The 23,803-nt window shown below is 42.8% G+C and overlaps 1 protein-coding gene across 1 annotated transcript in view; it reads right to left on the minus strand.

Annotated features, from left to right (window-relative positions):
• The window catches only part of drc11 (dynein regulatory complex subunit 11), a gene marked incomplete at its 5' end in the record, with an annotated part of 82,714 nt that overhangs the window by 51,632 nt on the left and 7,279 nt on the right, over positions 1 to 23,803 (minus strand). The window contains 5 exons of the mRNA XM_080758543.1: positions 8,417 to 8,498; positions 14,028 to 14,162; positions 16,806 to 16,890; positions 20,397 to 20,602; positions 22,459 to 22,530. Coding sequence (XP_080614669.1) covers positions 8,417 to 8,498; positions 14,028 to 14,162; positions 16,806 to 16,890; positions 20,397 to 20,602; positions 22,459 to 22,530 — 580 coding nt within the window. The remainder of the gene's footprint in view (positions 1 to 8,416; positions 8,499 to 14,027; positions 14,163 to 16,805; positions 16,891 to 20,396; positions 20,603 to 22,458; positions 22,531 to 23,803) is intronic.

Genomic DNA, 23,803 nt, shown 5'->3' on the forward strand with positions numbered 1-23,803 from the left:
CATGCATTTCATCAAAGCGGTCAGAAGGATGAACACATGCAGTGTGTAAAATGAACTCTCAGAGAATGTACAAAATGTAATCAAGTTGACCTGCAAATGGTTACATTTGTACATTCTCTGGGTGGATAAATCATGTCTGAGGATTTTACTGTGCATTTATTTTTTTGTAGAACACTTATTCATGTAGAAAGTTTCTCCCATCGTCAGTAAACCTTGTCGCGCCACATGGCTGCACGCCATGTTGTCCATTATCTCCTGTTTCCGTAGCGTGATGAGGCTTGATGTACAACCGCCAGCCATAATGCACAAGTAAGTACACACCCTGGACATGCCGCAGTATGTCGCCCAATACAACCCTTGATGCCGAGTCCGAGTGCCTTGGGTCCCATTTTTATAGTATGACCCAGCCACGGAATCAAACCTCGAGCTCCCAGTTTCAGGGTGGACACTCTTTTACTGACAAAACCAGCTTACAGTTGTTTTGGAACTCGTGCAGATGTGCCCTGTAGTTCCTTGAGCCAGGCACTGAACTTGCTCAAGGCAACTCACTTCCAGAGGAAACACTTCTCAAGAGAGTGGGGATAATTTATGTATTGTACAGTATAAACTTACTTATGCTGAGTCACTGTAACGTAGAATAGACAAGACACAACATGGTTGCAGCAGGGATGGAGAATTTGATCCTGCAGGTACCGCGGTAAACCGCCCCTTAACCAAATGGGTCCCCCGCCTCCTTGGCACAGAGGTGGTTGTGATTCAACCCAGTGATTTAAAGTAGGTGAAACGAAGGAGAGAGATGAAGGGAAGAGAGTAAAACGTCCAACTGCATCGTGTTATTCCACTCTCGCAGCGTCACGCGAAGCACATTAATGCCAAACGCTTGCCAAGGAGAGGTCAGGGCCTTGTTAAGAAACTACAAATCAATCACTCCTCTTCATATGAGAAGTCTAGACATGCCGCGGACTCCACCAGGCTAATGAGCTGCTCCTCAAACTTTGTGGGAGGGAGGTCAATATTTTTACTTGAGTAAAAGGTACAAAAGTATCGGCATCAAAATATGCTGTAGGCTACTTACGGCACTAAAGTAAAAGTACTTAAAATTATTCAACATTTTTGACAACACTTGTTGAGATTGTAGATAGATATGCTAATAGCCCAAGTATAAAACAATGCTGGTGGTTAATCCATATTTTGTATTTATAATCTAAATCTGCAAAGTAGTAGTAGTAGTAGTATAGTCTTAGTTTATTGCCTCTCAGATGTACAGTAGTGGAGTAGTATCAAGTATCAAGGGTAGGCCTAAATCTAATTAGTTACCTTCCACCACTGTGTGGAAGCGAGCAGCGTTTCTGAGCTGAGGTTCCAAGTGCTGCACTGTTCCACGGTCTGGTCTTCATTAGCCAGTCAAAGGCTTGTTTCTTTTCAAGAACGTAACCTGACGCCCCAGGTTGTGGCGGCTGACATTCACGGGGCGAATTATAACCGAGGGAGAATTAAACAGCTTTGACCGGGGGCCTATAATTGCTTCCTGCAAACTTGCAGCTGCGAACGAGGCGCAAGATGTTTTTCTTTACACCCCTCGGAGTGGACTCAAAGGTGATGCGGAGCGGGGTTGTGTCTCTGACAGTAATAATAACAGAAGGTCAAAGAGAGATTCCTCAATCAAAGCTGAGAGCTCGGAATGTCAGAGGGGCCACAGCAAACATCCATGAGACGGTTGAACACTGTACGACATTTGAATGTGTGTACGGAAAATAGAAAGGGCCAGGGGGGACATTTTCTAATAATAAATAAAAGTTATGATATGCACATTCTATAAAAATAAACATAGACTCACTTATCTTAACTCTCTCATGCATTTCTGGACCACTAAAATCTAATAGCAAAAAATAAATAAAAGAAAATAAATGATCTACTTGAGCTCATAGATTTAGCTTTTGTTATTTTATTCTTTTAAATGGAAAAATCTTGTCAAATTTGCCCAGAATTGTTATATTCAAATTTAATTCTAACTTATAAGACACATATGCGCGTCTGTGTCATTTTAGATTTTCAGGTCGATTATGAAAAAAATAGCAGATATACAAGCTCACAGCGTGACACTTCGCCTCACGCTGTAAGCTTGTACATCTGGTATTTTTGAAAAACCTTGAAAGAACTACTGATTCGGGGGCGCCGATGGCCTAGAGGTTAAGGCACAACCACATAGGCTCTAAAGCAGCCTGACAGCATGCCGCAAGTTCGATTCCTGAGCCCGACGACCTTTGCGCTTTGAGCACTTGGAAAAGCGCTATAAAAATGCAATTCATTATAACACTGACAAGGTCTATGGAACCAAAATATGACACTGTATATAAAAAGCATACTTGGGTGGACTCTTACGGTGAGCCTGGCACCAGGGGGAGGCCATATTTCTTTGTCTGACTTCAGCTGAATGTTTACATCGTTATTGATGTGACCGTTGACGTCTTGTGACCCTCAAGCCTTTCAGAACGGTTTAAAAAGACAAAGTGTAGTTTTCAAGAATGTTAGAATCCGTGAGAAAATAAAAATAATTCTTATTTCCTGTAAAGAACAGTTCTTCCTCACATTAACTCGACCATCCTCTGTAAAACCTTTCCTTGCATTCTCACCGAAAACTAGAGTGCTAGAAGTGGTGAAATGATTTAATGGTGTTACTCATATATTCAAGGACTATGCCATTTTTGGTCTCGATAATGGGTTTTACCTAAACTCCCCATCTTACACACTTTAAATGTTGGCGGAAAATAATTGGCAGACATTTGTCAAATGTATTGTCTATGATTTAAAAATCAAAATAGAATGTATTTATCCAAGCGCTCCATTTTGTGGCCCACCTTCAAAATGTATAAACAGTTATAAAATACATTAGCTAGTGTCTGGACTACTGTGCATCAGTAAACTGATTTGAAGTGTCAAATTACAGCATTTTGATTGGGCAATAATGGTTAATGTTGTCTACAGTTCACACAGAGACATCAGACACAGCCATACATCCGAGTCTTGCTCAAGGACACTTCAACACGATGCCAGGATGGGATTGAAACTGGGAACCTTCCGTTTCCCAGACAAAAATAATGTCTCTACCTAATGAGCCACTGCCACTCGGCACAATACACTAGTGTCCTTTCTTTATTATTACAGCAATAGGCACAGAAGGAACCAGGAAACCCTTATCTTTGCTTTCCACGCCACTCTCCAGGAGGAAGTTGTAGTGATTCGGGGTCTCCCTTGTGTTCCCATTGTGCCCATTAGGAAGCAACTGAACAGCTGGGAAGAAACGCATTTGACCTGTCACACATATACAGGAACAATAATGCTTGTTTCATCCTACTGGCTCCTGTAGACTCACAGGAAGACAGACGGCTATAGAGCCACAAGGGGAACTATACTCCATTCTTTTTCAGCTCAGTTAAATGTGAAATAATCTTTACTTCTCTATTAGACTGGAACAATCCACTGATTTCACTGGCATAGGCAGCTAACTAGACGCACCTGCAGCAGATGAGCTATATTAACCCATTCTGACCTGAGATCAGATTCATACGAGGTTTCCACTGGACACACACTGGGTCTGATCAACCCATTCTGACCTGAGATCAGATTAAAAAAATGTCAGTTCTTGTTCGATTTTTCAAAAATAGCAGACCTACAAGCTCGTAGCGCGCCACTCGGTGGCGCGCTATGAGCTTGTAGATCTGCTATTTTTCAATACCTAAAGCATAACATAGTGCTAACACCAGAATGGGTTCCCGTTCAGAATGGGTTAATTAGTGACGGACAGACAGAGGCTTTTCTGTGTACGTGTGCGCACATATGTGTGTCAATTGAATAAGGCTGCAGCAGACCAGTAAGAGAGACCCGTTGGCAGAGATAGACCCGTTGGCGCTACTGTATGCCACAATTGAACAGGTCTTTGCAGAGACTACTTTTTTTTCTTCCTTTAAATAAAAACGTCTGGGTTTCCGAGGCTACTTCTCTATTAACCCATTTAGACCAGAGACCAGATTTTAAAAAAAAATTATTCTAAATCATGAAAAACCTATGTTTCTATGTCAGAGGTTCTCAACCTATTTCATGTCAAGGACCCCAACAATTGTAATTGACCGCCAACCTCCATCTGAAAATATGTGAAGTATGTCAAGGATGGACAAAATTATAATGTCTTGGCCACAGACCCCCATCTCAAAATGTTTTGTTCCAGGGACAATTTGAGTTAAACATGTTTGCTAAAAATGTACAAAGACTACCACAAGTTTTTTCCTAAAACAGCAGGTCTACAAGTTACTACTGTATCTATATCTGCCTTTTTAGAAATAAAAATCACACCTGTGTGAAATGAGCGGTGCAACTCCCCTCTCCCCTCGCCTCTCTCTCTGTAATTAACACTAGGCAACAGTGCAACACTATCTCTCTCTCTCTCTCTCCGTTTCTGGCACAACAGCGCCACTTTTGCCCCTACTGGTACCCATAGTCACATAGCCACACACATAGCCACACAGGTTAACACGAACATTGCTGTTCCTTGGAGTGGTTGCACCACTCAAAAATGACAGACCCTTTTACGGTTTAAATAGGTTAATCAGCAATCCGAGTGCCGTGCACGCTTTGTTTATAGTGTATGTGTGGGCGGCCAGCTATGTGTTTGTGTGCACTGTATGTATGTGTGTGAGTATGTGTTACTGACGAGCACAAACGACAAATGACAGACTGTTCCTCAAAACAAGATGGTCTCTCTTAGCCATGAGTCCAGTAGTAAATAACCTGTTGATTCGGTGTTTATTCTCACCCCGAGGGACCTTGTAAACATGTGAGTGGTGGCGACAGATTCAGCGTGTTTTCAGTGGTGATTTGTGTGCGTTTCTCTGCACGGAGAGAGAGGGGGAAATCCTACAAGAACACATTGTGATCGTAAAGTGTAGAAACCCCCCCTCTGACTCAGGTGACTCAGTCCAGGAATAAAATGGTCTGCAGCATTTCTAGAACGCCTACATTCAAACGACTGCCATGTAGGGACCCCAATGAACTAAAAAAAAATGTCAGGAGTTTCAAAAATAGCCAATCTTCAAGGCCACAACACATCACTCCATCACGCCAACAGGGCACAGGCTCAAATCTACAGTTGATTTTGTTGACAAACATGTATTTTGGCTGGCCGTGATGGCGTCGAAGCGGCTGACTTTACAACACGTCACAGTGCAACGCGTTGTGAGCTTGTAGATCTGCCATTTTCAGATCTTCCATTTTCAGAATCAAACAAAATGGCTTGTCTTTTTTACTCCAAGGAACAGCAATGTCCGTGTCCGCCTATGTGTTAATGAGCACGAGTATGACTATTAGTACCAGTAGGGGCGCTGTTGTGCCAGAAAGAGATAGTGCTGTACTGTTGCCTGCTAATGAGAGAGAGAGAGAGAGAGAGAGAGAGGAGGGGGGGGGGGGAGAGGGGAGTTGCACCACTCAGTTCACATGGGTGTGATTTATTTTAGTCGTCTATACTAGTCCCTCCGTAAAATGTTAGTCTTGCTTTTAGTTGTTCAAAATTCTCAAGTTTTAGTCATCATGGCTTACTTTTTATTATTTAGTTTGTCAGTGAAAAAATGAGTCTGACATTTTCCGTCATACTTTGTCAACTAAATTAATTATAGGCCATATGGTTTGGGGAACTGTTATATTAAGACTACTTATAGTACTTAGAAACAAAACTGCAAGAGCATAAATACGGTAAGTTCAGTATGTCATACCTGCAGATTGACCCAAGGAAGTAGATCTGCATTGCAATGGGCCATTAACAATGGAGGTTTCAGGTAACAACTTTTAACATTCACATTTGTTCTCACTTCCATGTAAGTGGTTTAGATACTTGGGGTTAAATTGGACTTGTTTAAAACCAGTCTGAGCCTCATCATGTGGTCCCAATAGAAGGCCATTGTAAAGCTGTGTCTAGCGGTCTCCCCATGTTCAAAATCTCTTCAATGAAGACTGACTACAAAGCTATCAATCGCTGGCAAATACTATGAAAATTAAAATAATTTTAATAAAAAGTCGACACTTGAGAATCTAGTCTGGGGCAACTGAAATCATCACACAGGAAGATGAAAGGGTTTGGCAGTGAATCTAACAGTTGCTGGACAAAAACTTACTGAAGCTCCATTTCCACTCAGTAATACAAATAAGACATGGCCTGAAATGTTTAAGGGTTTTCTTTTTGTGCTCACATTTCCGACATATATATATATATATATATATATATATATATTATATATCTCAGAATTTTGCTCGCAATCACCTCATTTATCAGGGGAATGGCAATATAAAATGGAAATCAACGTTCTTGGTTGTATTCAGTGGCAGGAACCATCCATCAGCAAGCCGGTACAGTTAACCCATTTAGACCTGAACTCGATTCTACAAGATGGTTTTTAAATCCTGACAGTTTTCTGAAAAACTCATGTTTCTATGTCAGTGGTTCTCAAACTAATTCATGTCAAGGACCCCCAGAATTATATCTAATTGGCCGTGACCCCTAATCTCAAAATATGTTGTTCCAGGGACCCCCCCAGAAGCAAAAATTTGAGTTAAAAACGTTCGCTCTGAAAGAATATATATATATATATATATATATATATATATATATATATATATATATATATATATATATTCAAAGATTTGCGCCACATTTAATTTTTTCTAAAATAGCAGATCTACAAGCTCGTAGTGCGGCACTCTGTGCCGCGCAATAGCTAAAGTATAACATAATGCTTGAAAAACCAAAAGGGGTTCCCGCCCAAATAGCCTTGAACAAATCAACATCCTGTTAAACACCCCATAGCATAGAGCGATAAGATGGACCATTGATTTGAGGTGATCTGTTTGACAACATTCAGATTAACCAAGTTACAACTTGAGCGCGTGCCGGCCGGGGGACAGCAGAAATTCTGGTTTCCCAAAATGAATGATTACACCTGGAAGCGAAAGGTTGAGTGCCGGCTGTAAAACTAAAGCAAAAACAACTAAAACTGAGTGACAGGGACAAAAACAGCACCATCAACCAGCATAGCTGTTGACTTAGCAGAACCCAAACAGTTTGGGCTTCCAAAAGGAGCCTCCAGGAGCGCATGCACCCCAACGAGGGGGCGAGAGGCCAGCGGATGGAGGCAGAAGAGAGCACGACCTCTTGCGCACGACTCCTAACACGGGTCACATGGCACGGTGGAAGAACGCACAGGCCATGATACCTCATTTCCTCTGCTAAGGACCAAAAGAGCACTAGGAGACAGGAAGGTAGAGGTTTTGGACCATAGGAGCATCTGTTTGTTTGGGTTGATTTGTGGGATGGCTGGATGCTGTTGTTACGCAGCAGGACTGTCCATCTAGATCCGCGGGGGACACTTGTGTGTGCTCGCTCACGCATACGCAAGCCCACCAGGATGGAAGTCAAAATGATTTACAGGCAGTGGCCCTCAAACATTTACCTGTCAAATAACCCCCAAATTGATGCGTATCAGGGCCACGGACCCCCATTTGTAAAGTTGTGACAGGAACCCAAATAAGAGAATGTTTTTGTTGTCAGATTAAATTTAGTACATAATTCTACAACTGTTTATACTGTAGGTGGGGGAGATAACAGTGGAGAGAATGAAAACTATGATCTGAATATTCATATGCATGTCTCGTTGGACTAACTTCTAGCTGGCGACAGTGTTCACTGAAATAACAATCTAAAACATCATCTTCAGGGAAGACCTTTCCAGGGCAAAACGTTGGTATGGATAAATTAGATGGCTATGAGTGTGAAGCCTTTTCTTCACTTTTAGACTTATTTACTAAGGTCAGCAGCACCTCATCAATGAAATGGACCACTGTCAACCTGCCGTTCATATTTTGGAAATCATTAAATAAAGGTTGAAATGCATCATGAGCAGTTCCTCATTTTGATGGCAAACCCACTTTGAGAAACCTTGACTTACAAAAAGCTTTGACAGACGAGGAAGTAAACGACAAGCGATGACAGCGTTTCCCAGCCCCACACACACACACGCCTCTTGATCATTTGTCATATTATCACTATCAATCAGTTTAACAACGATAGTTCACCACTTACTTAATTCAATTGTATTATAGTGCCATGTCTCAAGATTCTTGACATGAGCAAGACGTTGTCCCCATGCCATGAGCACTTCATTTTCTACTCCCCTCTGAACAGGACTAAAGCTCAAGTTCAGCAAAGCATGCAGACTTTGCAAAGACACTTTCCATCACACATTGTTCCAGATGGTACCACGACACTCATGGTACCTGGCTGTCACCACTGGTAGGTTAAAAAGCTACTTCCTCCATAAAAATCACGAACAGACAAGAGCAAAAGCATTGCAAGGTTGAGGAACAATGATGTTACCTTTGTAGATCTTGGATCCCTCCATGACGGTGGGGAGGAACCTGCTCTGTGTCATCTTCCATCCCTTCTCCTTGTCCTCCTCCTAAGGCACAAAAAACATCTACAGTTATATTACAGAACCGTTGAACTCACAAGCTTTAAGAGGACAAACAAGTAAAATGAATAAGTTTGATCTGTTTGTTTCAGATTGTTGTTTGCGAAACCATTGATCATTTACACATTAAATTGTGACAGTGCCGAGGTCAAATTGGGGCCAATTTAATTTAATGGCGACGGCACTGGAGAGGTTGTATAACGTTGCTGTTCGTTACACATTTTTCGACTTAGTTTTAGTCGACAAAATCAACACTGGCTGGAACCCAGGCTAGGTAAAGGGACGACGTGAGCAAACGTCTACATTCGTCTGTGCGGTCTTGTATAAATAGAAAAAGAGGAGCTATATTGAATCCTCTTATCCTCCATAAGTCAATAAAAAAAGTACTGCTTACATTCCGAATGTAAGAAATGCTTTTACGGACTTATAGGCCGATATGCACGATCTTATCATGTACTACAGTAACCGTCTCGTTCTGCCGGCTTAGGAGAATGAATTCCACGATGAAAAGGTTCTCTGCCTTCCAATAAATCACAACGTAAACACACAGGCAATGTCACAAAGAGAGTGTTTCAGATTATACTTATGGACTGAACCTTTCGGCCATGCATGTTTTACTCATCTGTAACACATTCCCTTTATTTATAATACTAGAATTGGGCTGTGCTGGGCTGGACTGGACTCGGCTGTGCTGGGCTGGGTTGGACTGGACTCGGCTGGGCTGGACTGGACTGGACTCGGCTGTGCTGTGCTGGGCTGGACTGGACTCGGCTGTGCTGGGCTGGACTGGACTCGGCTGTGCTGGGCTGTGCTGGGCTCGGCTGTGCTGTGCTGGACTCGGCTGTGCTGTGCTGGGCTGGACTCGGCTGTGCTGTGCTGGACAGGACTCGGCTGGGCTGGACTGGACTCGGCTGTGCTGTGCTCCACTGTATTTGGCTGTGCTGTGCTCCACTGGACTCGGCTGCGCTGTACTCCACTGAACTCGGCTGTGCCATACGCCACTCTACCCCACTCTAACCCACAAGCTCGTAGCGCGGCACTCTGTGCAGCACTACGAGCTTGTAGGTCTGCTATTTTTGAAAAATCGTGAAAATGTGGTGCAAATCTTTGAATATATATTCTTTCAGAGCCAAAGTTTTTAACTCAAATCTTTGATTCCGGGGGGTCCCTGGAATAACATAACATCATTCCCAGGTCAAAATGAGAGTACTCTGGAAAAAAAATCAGAGTACTTGTTCCACCAACGTCAGGGCCTCCTCAGTCTCATTGACGCGGTCTGTTTTACGTCTCTCTGTCCCTGCATCACATCAACCTTCCTCTGTCAGCCTAAACGTCCCCACGAGAGGCCAACGTTTCCATTTCAGAGTCTGATGGAAAGTGGTTCATAATATCCCTTAGCGAGGTGGGACCTCTCTCTCTCTCCCTAGTGGATGCAGACAGGTATGATCAACATTTCAGCTGTTCAAACTGAGCTGACAAAAACACGAGTGGATCCCTGTAATGGACATTGCACATGTCGCAGCCAGCTGCCTCCGCCATCACCAACAACAGGTTTAAACGATGAACAGTTTGCTCAAAATAATTAGTAATGAACAGATAGGTAATACTTTCGTCCATTATAAATAGTTTAAAGGTAGGGAAAGTGATTTTCTGTGGTTAAAATAAGTGTTAAATAGTTCTACATTCTGATAAATTCTCCCATGTCGCTCCTGCTCTTTATTAAACAGAAAATGCATGGAGGTCATGACAGCATGACATGTCTGAAATGTTGTCACCCTACCTGAATTAGTTTTTCCTGCTGAATAGATGGAGGGACCCCCATTCCTTAAACATAAAATGAAAAACGCTATACAGGAGATTTATTTAATGTAGTATATCATTAATTGTTTTCTCTTCTTCACAGAATTAAAGGTTTTATGGTGATTCACCAAGATCCTGGATGGCTTGATTTGAGGCTTAAACTAATCAATATAAATATTTTTGTAAATCTGTATGGGAAAAATGAATGGATGATTTTTTTCAGTGGAACCAGAATGCCCTATAGCAATGATTCCTAATCAAATAGTGCTTTAGCCTTTTAACAATATACTTTTTGTTGCTATGTTGTCATCTTTTCTAGTACTGATGTTAGAAATATTTTTTTTATTATTTAAAAAGTCATCGATAACACACCGACTAATAGTTTGTGAATAATCTATTTATCGACTTTTCATAAGGAATGTTATTCCAAAGTGTTACCCATATAAAAAATGCATAACTGTCAGCAACCCCTACACACGCTCCCTCTCTCACACAAAAAGGGGAATCTTTAAGCATTGCGCGACTATAAACCATATGATTTCTCATCTGGGGTAATGGTTTTTATCGACGTACCAAGGTTTACAGCTGCCGTGAGCCTGACCTGATAATCTCTCCCTATACTTTTTTTTGGAAAAACGCCCGTTGGTTTCAGTGCAGCAGCAGCAGCAGCTAGGGAGCTGGGAGTAGTATGGGCCTGATAAAGTGGTGGGACGTAAATAATTTGAGACCATAGCATAAAATTGAGTTTGTTGGGTTTTTTAGGTGGAACGCAGGAAGAAGAATGTCGGTCCACGCAGAGTGTTTTGAGCCGGAGAACGGGAGAGCTGGATCCATCAGTAGTGGTAAAAGTACTCGCATTGTTTACTTCAGTAAACGCATCAGTACTGCAATGTAGAAACACTCTGTTACAAGACACGTGAAAGTCCGAAATTCAACTTGAGTGAAAGTAAAAAAAGGTATTGGCATCAAAATATACTAACCAAAGGTTAAAGTACTCAGTATGCAGAATGTCCAACTTCACAGGTTTCAAATGTATACTATACATTTGTTGAATACATTTTTATACATTTTGTTTGTCTGTGTGCTACAGATTCAAGTATCCAGTTGTTCCTTACTTTGAAAAATCTGATCTTGTAGATCGGCTACTTTCAAATAGCCAGGGCTGAAGTGGTTAATGTAGGATTTGTAATGATAATCCAAATCTATACAAAGTACAGTAACTAGTACCTAAAGTTTTCTAATAATTGTAGATTAAAAAGTAAAATCTTCCTCAAAATTGCAGTACGTTCTTAAATAAATGTACTTAGTTACTTTATACCACTGGGATCCATGGCCATTTACAGAATGCTCAGATGGAATCAGAACTATTTCCTGGAGACAGTTCTCTTCAGAGAGCTGAATAAAAAAAGTTCTGACATTCCAGAACTCTTATAAGAGCTGAAGGCGCCAGATAACCCATTAACAGACTCGTTTCATGGCACAAGACAGGGGGGAGCGTGCTGCTGTGTCGGATCACGCACGCACGGTTTTGACAACTTTATGCTTTAAAGATAGGAGTGTAGAGACGGTAAACCTATATGACAAAGAGAGGGGAGTCATGCATGTGAAATGACGGGAGTCAGATTCAAACTCAGGTCATCATAACTATTTATGAGACCAATTATGCGGCCGGTCGTTCGTTGACTAGGCTTCATATCATTTACTCCGATCTTGCACTTTATCATTTGCATTGGATAAGAGAGCTTTTGCTAAAATGCCTAAAGTTGTAATTTATGTTTTGTCAACCGGTCTGAGAAATCAATCCAGGAACATGCTGATCACAATCCCACCTCTAAGGCTTTCACAACACACATGCACGACTCTGGGCTCAATTAAATCATTTAAAGAATGTTTGACTGGAATTACAATAAAAGCATTTCTTGCCTCTTGGTGAGAGTAATTTCCATTGGCTGTGGTTCAATAGCAATAAATACATCTGTCATTTTAGAATGGGTCGGTCGACACCAAACCTGTCCGCAAATTGATTTGTATAATAATTTTGTGACATTTGAGTCAGCATTTCAGGAAATTAACTAGAATGTCTGTGCGAGTTGAACTGCCAACAGGTTGGAAGATGCATTTACATACTGCATTAATGAAATGTGATATGCCGGTCCGTCTAAAACACACCAAACCACATTTCAATTGTATTAAGTTGAGTTTGAGCCAAAGGAGGTTTGTTTTAAATCATTACCAGTTTTACCCAGGGAGTAATAAGAGCATTAATGGCAAAAACCTGGCCAGTGGCCACAGCTGTTCTTATGAGGGCAATTATAATTATTTAAACCACTTTAACCCATTAAGACCTGTGGCCGATTCTACAAAAGTCTTCCGATTCCTAAGTTTTCTGAAAATGTGATGTTTCTACTGTACATGTCAGTGATTCTCATTTTTTCAAGTCAAGGACCCCCAAAATGATATTGTATGTATATGGCCACCAACCGCCATCTCAAGTGTGTGTGTGTGTGTGTGTGTGCGCGTGTGTGTGTGTGTGTGTGTGTGTGTGTGTGTGTGTGTGTGTGTGTGTGTGTGTGTGTGTGTGTGTGTGTGTGTGTGTGTGTGTGTGTGTGTGTGTGTGTGTGTGTGTGTGTGTGCATAGCTTTAGCACCACAAAGATTGATGTGCTGTGGGACTGATCAGTGCTGCCTTGTGCACTTTATTACGTTGGAGAGCTCCAGGCACTTGATTTGGGAATGCCCTCTCCTCCATGCCGTTCTTTTTTTTGTGGAAGTTGAGGGCCCCAGGCACTCCAAGAGTCCAGATGACTTGGGAAGTAGCCCAAAAAGAAATCTCCCCCACTTTTAGCTTCTGCTATGCATCCAGTAAGCTTGGACATCAGATATGTCTTTCAATCAAACCCATTAAGACGTGATGACAGTCTACAAATGCATTCTAAAATCAGTAGTTCTCACACACTTTCTCATGATTTGAAGTGTTCAAAAATAGCAGACGTACAAGCTCTCAGTGACAGTGACTGTGAGCTTGTCTATCTGCTATTCTTTGAATAGCCAACGCAAAAATCTAAAATGAAAGATGCTTTCCTGGTTTTATGGGTATAAATCAGACCAGTCTGAAGTGATTGGTACTCTAAACATAGGGTTTAGACTAGTCAATTGGTTAGACCAGTCATTTGTCCTACAACTACAACCTATCTCAAACACTCACCCTAAACCTAACCTCCCACGGTGCAGCACACCTAAACCTAACCCATGTCTAACCAATGACTAGTGTAAACTAAGTATGCACCCCGTTCCTTGGAGTGGTTGCACCACAAAAGATACATTAGCCACTCACACTATTCAATCAGCTGAAGTGTACATAATACTAGTTCCTATTATGCTCAAAACTCGTTTTGTAGTCCTAGTTGATACAGTGTCTTTAATCCGATTGAATCGTTTCCATTAATTTTAAAAGCAGCATTCCATGTTTTATAAATAGAACACCAAATCTGACGTAATGTACGGATTCCTACCTGGTTGACAATAGCGCCGGGACGATTCGTTTATTTTTTGCGGGCAAGTTGCCCCTAGACTGGTTTGGTCCGTAACAACCACCAATTCTTAAATGACCCAATGTTATTCCCCATAGAGGAATTACTTCCTTGACCTATAGGGGGGGATGAACGAGTGACGTCAGGACTTCTGCACTCCATTACGCTTCAGAACAAAAAGGTCTTACCTCCACTTTCCCCTTTTTTCCTTTGCTTTTCCCATTCTTCTTCTGGTCCCCCTTTCCGGCTTTCTTGTCTTTCTTTGCTTGGCTTTTCTTCTTCTTCTCCCTCTCGTCTTCCTTGGCGAGGAGCTCGGCTGCCACCTGTTTGACGGGACGAGAGCCATACATGGTGAGATCACAGAATCACAATGAAACGTCTGGCGCTCAACGCAACACGCAATCCCATGTTTGTTTGCCGATGGGAGACAGTTTATGAGCTTCTGGCAGTATTACTTGACAGTGTTGTTTTTGGCAGCAAAATTTGATTTTAGTTTTAGTCAGTCTTTTGAATAGTTTTCATAGTTTTAGTCACATTTTAGTCACCTGGAATGCCTTAGTGTTAGTCTAGTTTTAGTCGACTAAATGTCATGCGATTTTAGTAGACTAAATTTACAGTTGATTTAGGGCCTGTCAGTGAAAAAAGGTAGTCGACGAAAAAAATTCGTCTTAGTTTTAGTCGACGAAAACAACACTGCTTGACCACCAGTAGGTGTCCTAATTAACTGACAGAGGATTAAATAATGAGTCGGTGATTCATGAATCGTGGAGCTCAAGCAAATGGCTTTGAAGGGTAGCAGATCGACAAACTCTAAACATGTCATGTTGCAATGCGTTGTGGGCTTGTAGATCAGCTATTTTGATCAAAAATGAAAAAGATAATCGAACGAAGCTTCAAATATTATTTTTTGCTCTGAAAGAATATATATTGAAAGATTTGCACCACATTTTCACAATTTAAAAGAAATAGCAGATCTATAAGCTCGTAGCACGGCACTCGGTGCCGCGCTACGAGCTTGTAGATCTATTTTTCAATAGCTAAAAATATAACAATGCTTATAACATCAACAGGGGTTCCCGTCCAGAATGGTTTAAGTACAGTAATTAAGTACATGTACTTAGATCATTTATATTGTATTAACATACTCTTATCAGACTGCTTACTATAACATTTGTATGCATTCGAATTCTTGGATCACAGCTCTAATAATCAACAGAGCCTCCTTTGTGAATGTGAAACATAACATGCAATTTTCATTTTGGAAATGGCACATCTGCAAGTTCACAACAACTTTTTTCGGAAATCGTCACCTTCAAATGGGCATGCCCTAAAATGGACAGCGGCGTTAACCCATTCAAGGAGCCCCAAAAAAATATGCAATTGCCCGCCGAGCCCCATCTGAAAATATGTTGTTCCAGAGACCCCCCAGAATCAAAGATTTGAGTTAAAAACTTTGGCTCTGAAAGAATATATATTTAAAGATTTGCACCACAATTTCATGATTTTTCAAAAATAGCAGACTTACAAGCTCGCGGCACTACGAGCTTGTAGATCTGCTATTTTCCAATGGCTAAAGTATTACAATGCTTAAAACAACAAAAGGGGTTCCCACGCAAAATGGGTTAAAGTGGTTTACAGGCCCACTACGAGGTATATCATATTATCACTCAATGACAAAAAACAAGATGGGACAGGATTTAATAGTAGACATCCAGGTCTATAGTACAGTGATGTAGCATCTTTTTCGGGTAGAAACCTCATATGTCCAAAAACATTACTTTTTTTTTGTTAAAATAGAGGATCTACAAACTCATGCGTTGTGTGACACACTTGTATGATGCAGTACGGCAGGGGTCTTCAACAGGGGGTCCAGGACACCCCTAGGGGGTCCTCAGAGTTACTAGAGGGGGGCCGCTTTGTGTAAGGACCTTTTTCTTGTTTTTTATTAACCACCAGTATCTCTATTCTCAGGGGACCATTCATTGTCGAAAATAGCAGATCTACAACTCACTGATGCATTGTGAAAATAGCAGACCTACAAGCTCATTGAGTGTAGAGAGAAGAGAAAAGAGAAGGCCAAGTACAGTAAAAGGTCAAGTGTACTAAAATATTTAAGGTTTAGGGGGGGGGGGGGGGGGTCCCTGCTTCATCTCTCTCTCAGCTAAGACCTCTGCAGTACAGCATTAATTTACAAAGAAAAACATTCAAAGTTGTAATATCCATGTAATATCTCTACGTTAGACCACGTCTGTCCACGGGACATCTTTATGCGTTGCTGCGTAATAATGCCTTCCTCCTTGCGCGCCAAATACCAACTTCTTTATCCCACAATGGCACATTCTTTGGTCATCCCACCCTATATTTAATGCGATTGCATTCACACCTGCTGTGATCCGCACTTTGGTTCGCTTTGAAGCGAAGCCAAACCACCGTATTTTGGAGGATTACAATTTGGTTGATGCGCACCAGAGTACAAATGAGCCTGCACAGTTCACACCTGCCAAATGAAGCGCACTTTCCGATAATACGCAGCAGGATTTGTTTTAATCGCAGTAAAGCCTACTGTTGCAAACCCTACCTAAAACTAAAACTGGATCTAGATTCAGACACTTTTGCAATCTTATTTCAAACTTTGAGCAAGAATCGTGCAACACTAGAAGGCTGTTCAATTCATTTGAGTTACTCTTATGCTTTTTCTACAAGAGAGAGACTTCTAAGAGAGGTTTAGGTCAAGCACTTTGATGTTGTCTGTTTAAAAGCACAGTAGTTATGGCTCCAGGTGCCACATTTCAAATGCAGCCAGCAACTACAGACTAAAGACAATACATATTTTCATGGGAAAGAAATCTCAATTCTTGTGGAGGAAAATCGAGATTCACATTTTGTTTAATCGTGTAGCACTAGTATGGAGATGCAAGGTTTCTGGCCGACAGCGACCACAGTAGACGCCTGTTACAGTTGCATACCTGCTCGGGTGTCTTCTGAGCAAATATGGAAGCCGATCCTCCGTCCTCTGCGTTGGGAAAGTCCGGGAACTTCCCAGTTGCGTCCCTAGAAAGAAATGACATAGTCTTATTGTCATGTGAAGACACAGTTGAAAACCAAAAAGCCTGTAGAAATACCAGTGGTGGGCTGACAGTAAAGCCGCAATTATTCTTTGTGTGTGATTCACGATTCTCAATTTATTCGGTGCATGATGACGCATTACTCATATACTTTACTTAAGTAATAGGTTTCCGAGGCTATCACTAATGTGAATGATATATCATACTAAAACAGTACTCGGTCTGTCTCATAGGAGGGATGTGGGCAGTTCAGAAACTCATAGCAGTGACTTCATCGTTATAGGCAGGGTTTTTTATCTTATTGACGCGAGAAACATGGCTCCCATTATAGCATCCTAAATTCCCCGGAGCTTGGATTCCCCATCTAAAATGTCACTGGTAGGTGGCTTTCTGAACTGTCCACAGCCCTCCTGCAGGCCAGAGACCAAGAAGATTTGCTTTAAACATATGAGCATTAGGGAGAACCAATGAAGACAGGTTGAAAATTGGCAAAGTCGACCTTTAAGTAAAGCACTTGAGTAAATGCACTTTACTCCATTGATCAATGCTTAACAAGACTTCACTTGCATTCCAGGAGGAGGAGTAGACCATTACAAAAAATGTAATTAAGCATCCAGTCTATCAAACACTCCACCCTCCTGGAAGGCTTGTGTTCTCATGGGGATACAGGGGGCTGTGACCGGCCCCTATCCTCCTAGATCGCTGCTCTTCTCCTTGGAGGGGGGGGGGGGGGTCCATGACTGAACCCCTCTGGGGCAGTGACCTCTGGCCCGGCGTCACGGTGCTTACATCATTGTCAGGGGCTGAGCCGAGGTCAAAGGGGAGGGCAGGGACAGGGAGCAGGGGAGGTGAACGTGTAGGCCATGGGCCACTGTGATCCATCCGCTGGGAGACCATGTTCTGACCCCCCTCACAGGCCAGCAGACAGGGGAGGTGAACGTGTAGCCCATGGGCCACTGTGATCCATCCACTGGGAGACCATGTTCTGACCCCCCTCACAGGCCAGCAGACAGGGGAGGTGAACATGTAGCCCATGGACCTGTCTGTCTGTCTGTCTGTCTGTAGCGTAGCCAGCTGCCAGATAACTATTCCACAATCTCCGAATGTTATAGAGTCTGGAACTACAGCTCCCAAGAGCCGAGTAACGGAAGCTGTCTCTGCATGCTCAGAGTCAGACCAGAAAGATATTCGACTAATCACGACGCGGTGCTCACAGAACTGTAGTGCCATTGGAAACCGAGACGGGAGCATAGAGTCATACGAGTGGGAGATTCATGCTATTTGTGAGCGGATAGTTTTCCATTTGCCGATTACTTTTGATGCAGCAATAGCTTATTTTTTATTTTAGGTATTAAAACGGCCTTAGAAGAACTTAAATTATCAGTTCACTGTCACCCGGGTCATCCACAGGTTGAGAACCTCTGCCTCAGGCCGTGCTAAACTTGTTTTCATATTTCTTAAGGTGAAGGCCTCAAATGTAACGCCCCAAAATACAGCTCAAGGCCCTTAGCGCCGGGAGCAGACACATAGCGGACACATTTTAGGCCTTCTAGATAGGACCATGGCGCTGCGGCTGAACGTGGTCTTAACACCAAAAGTTAAGACCATGTTGCAAAGTTCCGCCGTTAAGATATGGCCCTGGGAGTGTACAAATGGAACCAAACTGATCTGCAAGGGTCCACTAGGTTCCATTTGTACACCTCCGGGTTAAATGAACAATGAGGACTTTAGTGCATAATAGTACTATAGTAGTGGGTGAAATTTGAGGATCTTAGGAAATCACTGCATCCAGTAGACAAAATACAGCCCTGCTGCTGTTAACCGCTGTGACCCTCCCTCCTGTTTCTCTTAATTAATGGATAGCCCCCAACTTTGTCCAGACATAAATCAAGAGACACCGATAATCAGCCACCGCTGCCTGCTCCTACCATGCTCTCTTTACACTGACCATCACTCGTCTCTGTGGGAGGGCCGTGGAAACCCTGGGGAAATGAGGCCGTTATGGCCTCCTCTCCTCTCCTGTTCCATCGCACTGCTATACTTCTCTGAACAGTTAATAATACCAGGGCCTGCAGTAGAGGAGATCTACCTCATTTTTGTTGTTGACACAGCTTTCTCCTTTTTTACGAGTTAGTTCATTCCCCCGCCGTTAAATTAATAGAAATCTGTATCCCATGAAGGCATGGCATACATCATAATACAATGCAGAAGCCTGATGCGGCGGCTGCCAGGAGACGGGGGGGCGGGCTTTACTTCCTCCATTCATTACGCTGATAAAGCCCACAGACGACAGAAATGTCATGTTTTTAATCTAGCTGGGGTTTTTTCTCCCTTGAGTACGAGCATCAATCTCTTATCTAGATTAACGCACAAAAGTGAGAATCGAAGCGAAGGCCAGAAAATGACAAAACTAATTTATTACTTCTTCTGTAATCTGTTAGCTTGCTCCCCGAGGAAACATGCTTACTAGATAACATAGTCCACCCTGTGGAGTGTGTGTGTGTACAGCCAATTACTGTATACAGCATCTCTGCTGCGCACACACATAATGTAAGTACATAGGCATGCGTTTAAGTGTTACATGGTATTATTTTACAATAACCACATATCAGACGCTGCTTGTAAAGTTGACATGCAGCAGTGATGAAAAGCATTCTTTTACATCTTGCACGTGCACACGCACACAGACAGTGTCACACACACACACACACACACAAAAGACTGCAAACTCAGCCTAGTTTCAAAGCAACTAGTATCAATATAAATTAATAAAAGCCATTATAAGAGCAAGCTAATATTAAGTGCAAAATAATATATATAATTATGTTATGGTTATGTTGGTATGTGCAAATGTACTTGACAATACAAACTATCTGAAATCTAAAAACTGATCTACATTGTCATTTTAATTCATTTTGAAGCTGTGAGCTCCGATTAAAATGTGTAATCATTTGACAGCCCTAATTCAAACATTTATTCACCAAACTAACTTACAGTTAGTTGATTTAAAATTAATTTGTGTGTGCTCGTGCTCCGGACAAGTGACTTTTGTGTCTGGACAAGTGCCTCAAAAGGTTAATGTCAAGCCCTGTATATGAAAAAGCTACTGCTGTGGAACGGTTATCATATATTTATTTACTTATATTGATCCTATAAACAATATAATGCAGGTATAGTTTTGCCCACTCAATTCATAATTAACGTCCCAATTTTGGAGCTCTGGCTCATGGACTAAGAACCAAAAAGAACTGAACTGGTAACCATTGGGAACCAACCGGTGGAAAAGGGGTCTCAGAGTTACACACCCAAGCTCAAGGAACCATAGTCTTTCCAGTGAGCCAACACGGACAGTATAAACACCCTGACTCTGTTTGACCAGAATGGAACATAGACTTGGTAACACCCATGAAGGAAGTAAGTAAGAGGCCCAGTTTATTTCCAATATAGCTGCCATTACTCTTTTTCTAAGAGGTATGCAGACTAACTATTTACCTGCATTCGATGAACCACTGTCGTATCTGCTCCTGGAGGGTCTCCTTCATGTCGGGCCCGTCCACCACTCGAACAGACTCCTTGATGTTCCCCAGGGCCCTCTGGTACTCCGCCTCGTTCCGGTCCTGAACCAGCCTCCTGCTGGCGTCCGCCTGCTGTGCCTTCAGCTCAGCGGAGCTGGGTCCGTGCTGATCCTCAGCAGGAGCCTGGTGGAACCACAGCAACAATACTGGGACGGTTAATTAAGAAGGACAAAAACTCTTTGTGCTATGCACTCTAGCGTGAAGCCTGCAGGCTAGTTTTTTGTTTTTAAATGCTTTTGATCCCCCCCCCCCCCCCTCCCCCCATTCTCTGTGAATTCAGTCGTTCCCCATTTCTCCTTGTACTGTAGTCCGTTGACCTCCTGACCTCCCACTGGTTGGCTCATTATCGAGAGTGAAAAGGAGCACCCGGCTCCTACATTACACACGATGTCACCAGACTGAATCTTTTACCTGAGAAGTTACTGTAGGTGCCCTAAGCCACCTGAAGGAGTTTCTAGTGGGAAGCCCTCCCGGCTTCCCTCCTGCTAAAAACAGGAGGCACCATGGAGGATTCAAACGCCTACGGCCCTATCTTGCACAGAGCCTTAGCCTTCTTCGTCGTCATATGTCCACCTCAGTGTCGCAAAGCCACACTCTTAAGTTGTCTCTGGTCCCACGTGGAAGAGGCCAGCCTCTTCACATGCAGGTTTCTACTCCAGACTGAGGCACAGTACTCGGCAGCAGAGAACACCAGGGCTTTTGTGGAGATCCGTAGTGTCTTGGCGGAGGCTCCCCAAGTTGTGCCAGCAAGGCGGCGGATAAGCGAGACCCTTGATGTTACTTTGGCTCTCACTTCCAGCAGGTGTTGATAGTAGGACAGTGTCCTGTCCAGCCGAACCCTGAGGTACTTGGGGGGCTAGTTGGTACTCGACGCTTGTTGTCGACGGACACTGACAGTTCCCTTTTTGCCTCTCTGTTGCACAGATGGTATGCTGCCGAATACTGTCTTCCCAGTACTGAGCTGAAGATGCCACTTGCGCAGGAAGTCAGCCAATATGCTCATGTCCAGGTTGAGACCCTTAACCCTTAATTAGGCATTTTTTACTATTTTGAAAAATAAAATTGGGGAAACTAGCCTACATTTTCACTATTTTGAAAAACAGTGAAAACAGCGCTGCACTATTTTCGTCACTGCCCTGATCCCTAAATGTCTTTGTCTATTTTACCATTTTGAAAAACATTTAAAAATTGTTCAACCAACCAATCTACATCGACACATTGTGAGTTTGTAGATCGGCTATTTGAACTATTCAAAAATGTTTTTCAAAAATAGTAAGAGCGTAAAAGAAGTTGAAGGATAAGGGGTAAGGCACCGGCGAAAACAGGGCCACTAGTCTCCATGGTGTGGGGCAGAACGTCACCCGTGCGCCACCCAACAACATGTGATGAACTGCTCACTGCGACACACTTCCAACTGTAATAAAAAGAGGTCCATCTGAGCTGTGAAATGTACTCTCTCACTCTATCTAAACTGCCCACATTGCGACCAGTGCTGCTAGTCATTACGGCTGCTCACCAATGCCGCATTTCATCACCCCCGCCTCCACTGCGACACACTTCCAACTGTAATAAAAAGCAGTCTATGCAAGCTGTAAAATGTACACTCTCACTTTACCTAAACTGCTCACATTGCAACCAGTGCTGCTAGTCATTACCGCTGCATTTCATCACCCCCGCCTCCACCTGGAAGCCCCTGACTCTAGATTTCCCCTGGGGGGAGAGAAGTCAATCGTCGCTCCCTGCTCTCTCATTTGCTAAGTGTTAAGGTCACAGCCTCGCAGGGAGCGACATGTTCCAGGGGCCTATAGGTGCCAAAGTCAACTCTAAATATACAGCATACCTTCACACCTTTCCTTGGACCGAGATGATTTTTACGCAGGACAGATATTGTAGTGTATCTAAAAAATTGTCAGTGACGCAAAAATTTGTACTACAAAATTGTCAAGTCACATTGTAATCAGGTGACTTGAGGGACTTACCATTCCAAGAAATATCAGCTCTTCCAGACGCTCCGTCTTGGTTCTCCTCCTCTGACTGTATCCCAGCCAGACCTACAGCACATTCACACACACACACGACACGCTTACAACTTGTAATTATACAGCTTGTAATAATAATAATAATGGATTGCATTTTCATAGTGCTTTTCTATGCACGTGCCTACTCAAAGTGCTTTACAATGGTCCATTCATTCATACATTGGGAGGTGAAGTGGCGAACGCCACTTCCCACATTCACACACCAATGGTGGCGACCACTGGAGGCAATGTGGGGTTCAGTGTCTTTCCCAAGGACACTTTGACATGTAGACAGGAGGAGCCGGGATTCGAACCGCCGACCCATGGATCACTGGACGACCTGCTCTACCTCCTGAGCGACAGCCACCCCAAATCTGCAATCTGGATGAGCAAGTTGGCATGGTGGCCAACGCCAGTATAACATACAAAAAAGGACCGCTATCAACCAGTGCACTCCACACAGAGCCAAGACAATCGGCCGGCCAACTGCAGTTCAGTTTAAGACACCGTTAAGAAAATGAGATAAATCAAGGCATCCTACTCAGACACAAGCTGCAGGGCAACATTAATGTTAATCCTCTAACCGCATTGTGGTTGGAGTGCCCGTCCTGAGAATGGGAGTTTAAATTCCTGGCCGAGGTCATACCAAAGACTATAAAAATGGTACCAATGCCTCCCTGCTCGGTACTCTGCATCAGTAGTTGGATTGGGAGGGTCCAGGGGGTGTACTTGTACATCAAGCTGCATCGGAAACAAGAGAAAGGCTCCTCAGCCCGTGACCTATTGGGGCCACATGGCTCGGGAACTGCTTGCTCCTAAAGTGACTTTCTTATTGCGAGGTGTGCATTATTCTTTTAAGGTGCACTGCACCGTTAGTTGTACAGACATGATGTCATGCTACACTTAAAACCGAGAAATCATCCGTGTCATTTTAAACTTTACCTTTTTTTGTAGCTATGCATCGTCTGTCAGGTGGAAACTTCCAAGTCCAAGAATGTGGCTCCAGATTTCCAAGTAACAAAAGTAGCAGATGTACAATCTTGTGGATCTGCTACTTCTGATTTGTGAATGTTTTTGCCCAACAGCAACGATATATAGCAACATATAGGTTTTCAAAAAACTGATCTGCCAAGTCTTAATGGGTTAAGAGCACGTTTACAAAAGAAAAAAGCTATTGGGTGTGAAAAAAAGCTGTTGTCGAAACAAACCACATTATAAGTGTACATATTATACATACCAAAGCGTTCCCTTCTCAGCCTAGCTGCAAGGATCCACAAACAACAGAACATAATGAACTACTTGTGAA

This window comes from Protomyctophum bolini, assembly GCF_963924005.1.
Source record: "Protomyctophum bolini genome assembly, chromosome: 24".
In the NCBI taxonomy this organism is placed as follows: Eukaryota; Metazoa; Chordata; class Actinopteri; order Myctophiformes; family Myctophidae; genus Protomyctophum; species Protomyctophum bolini.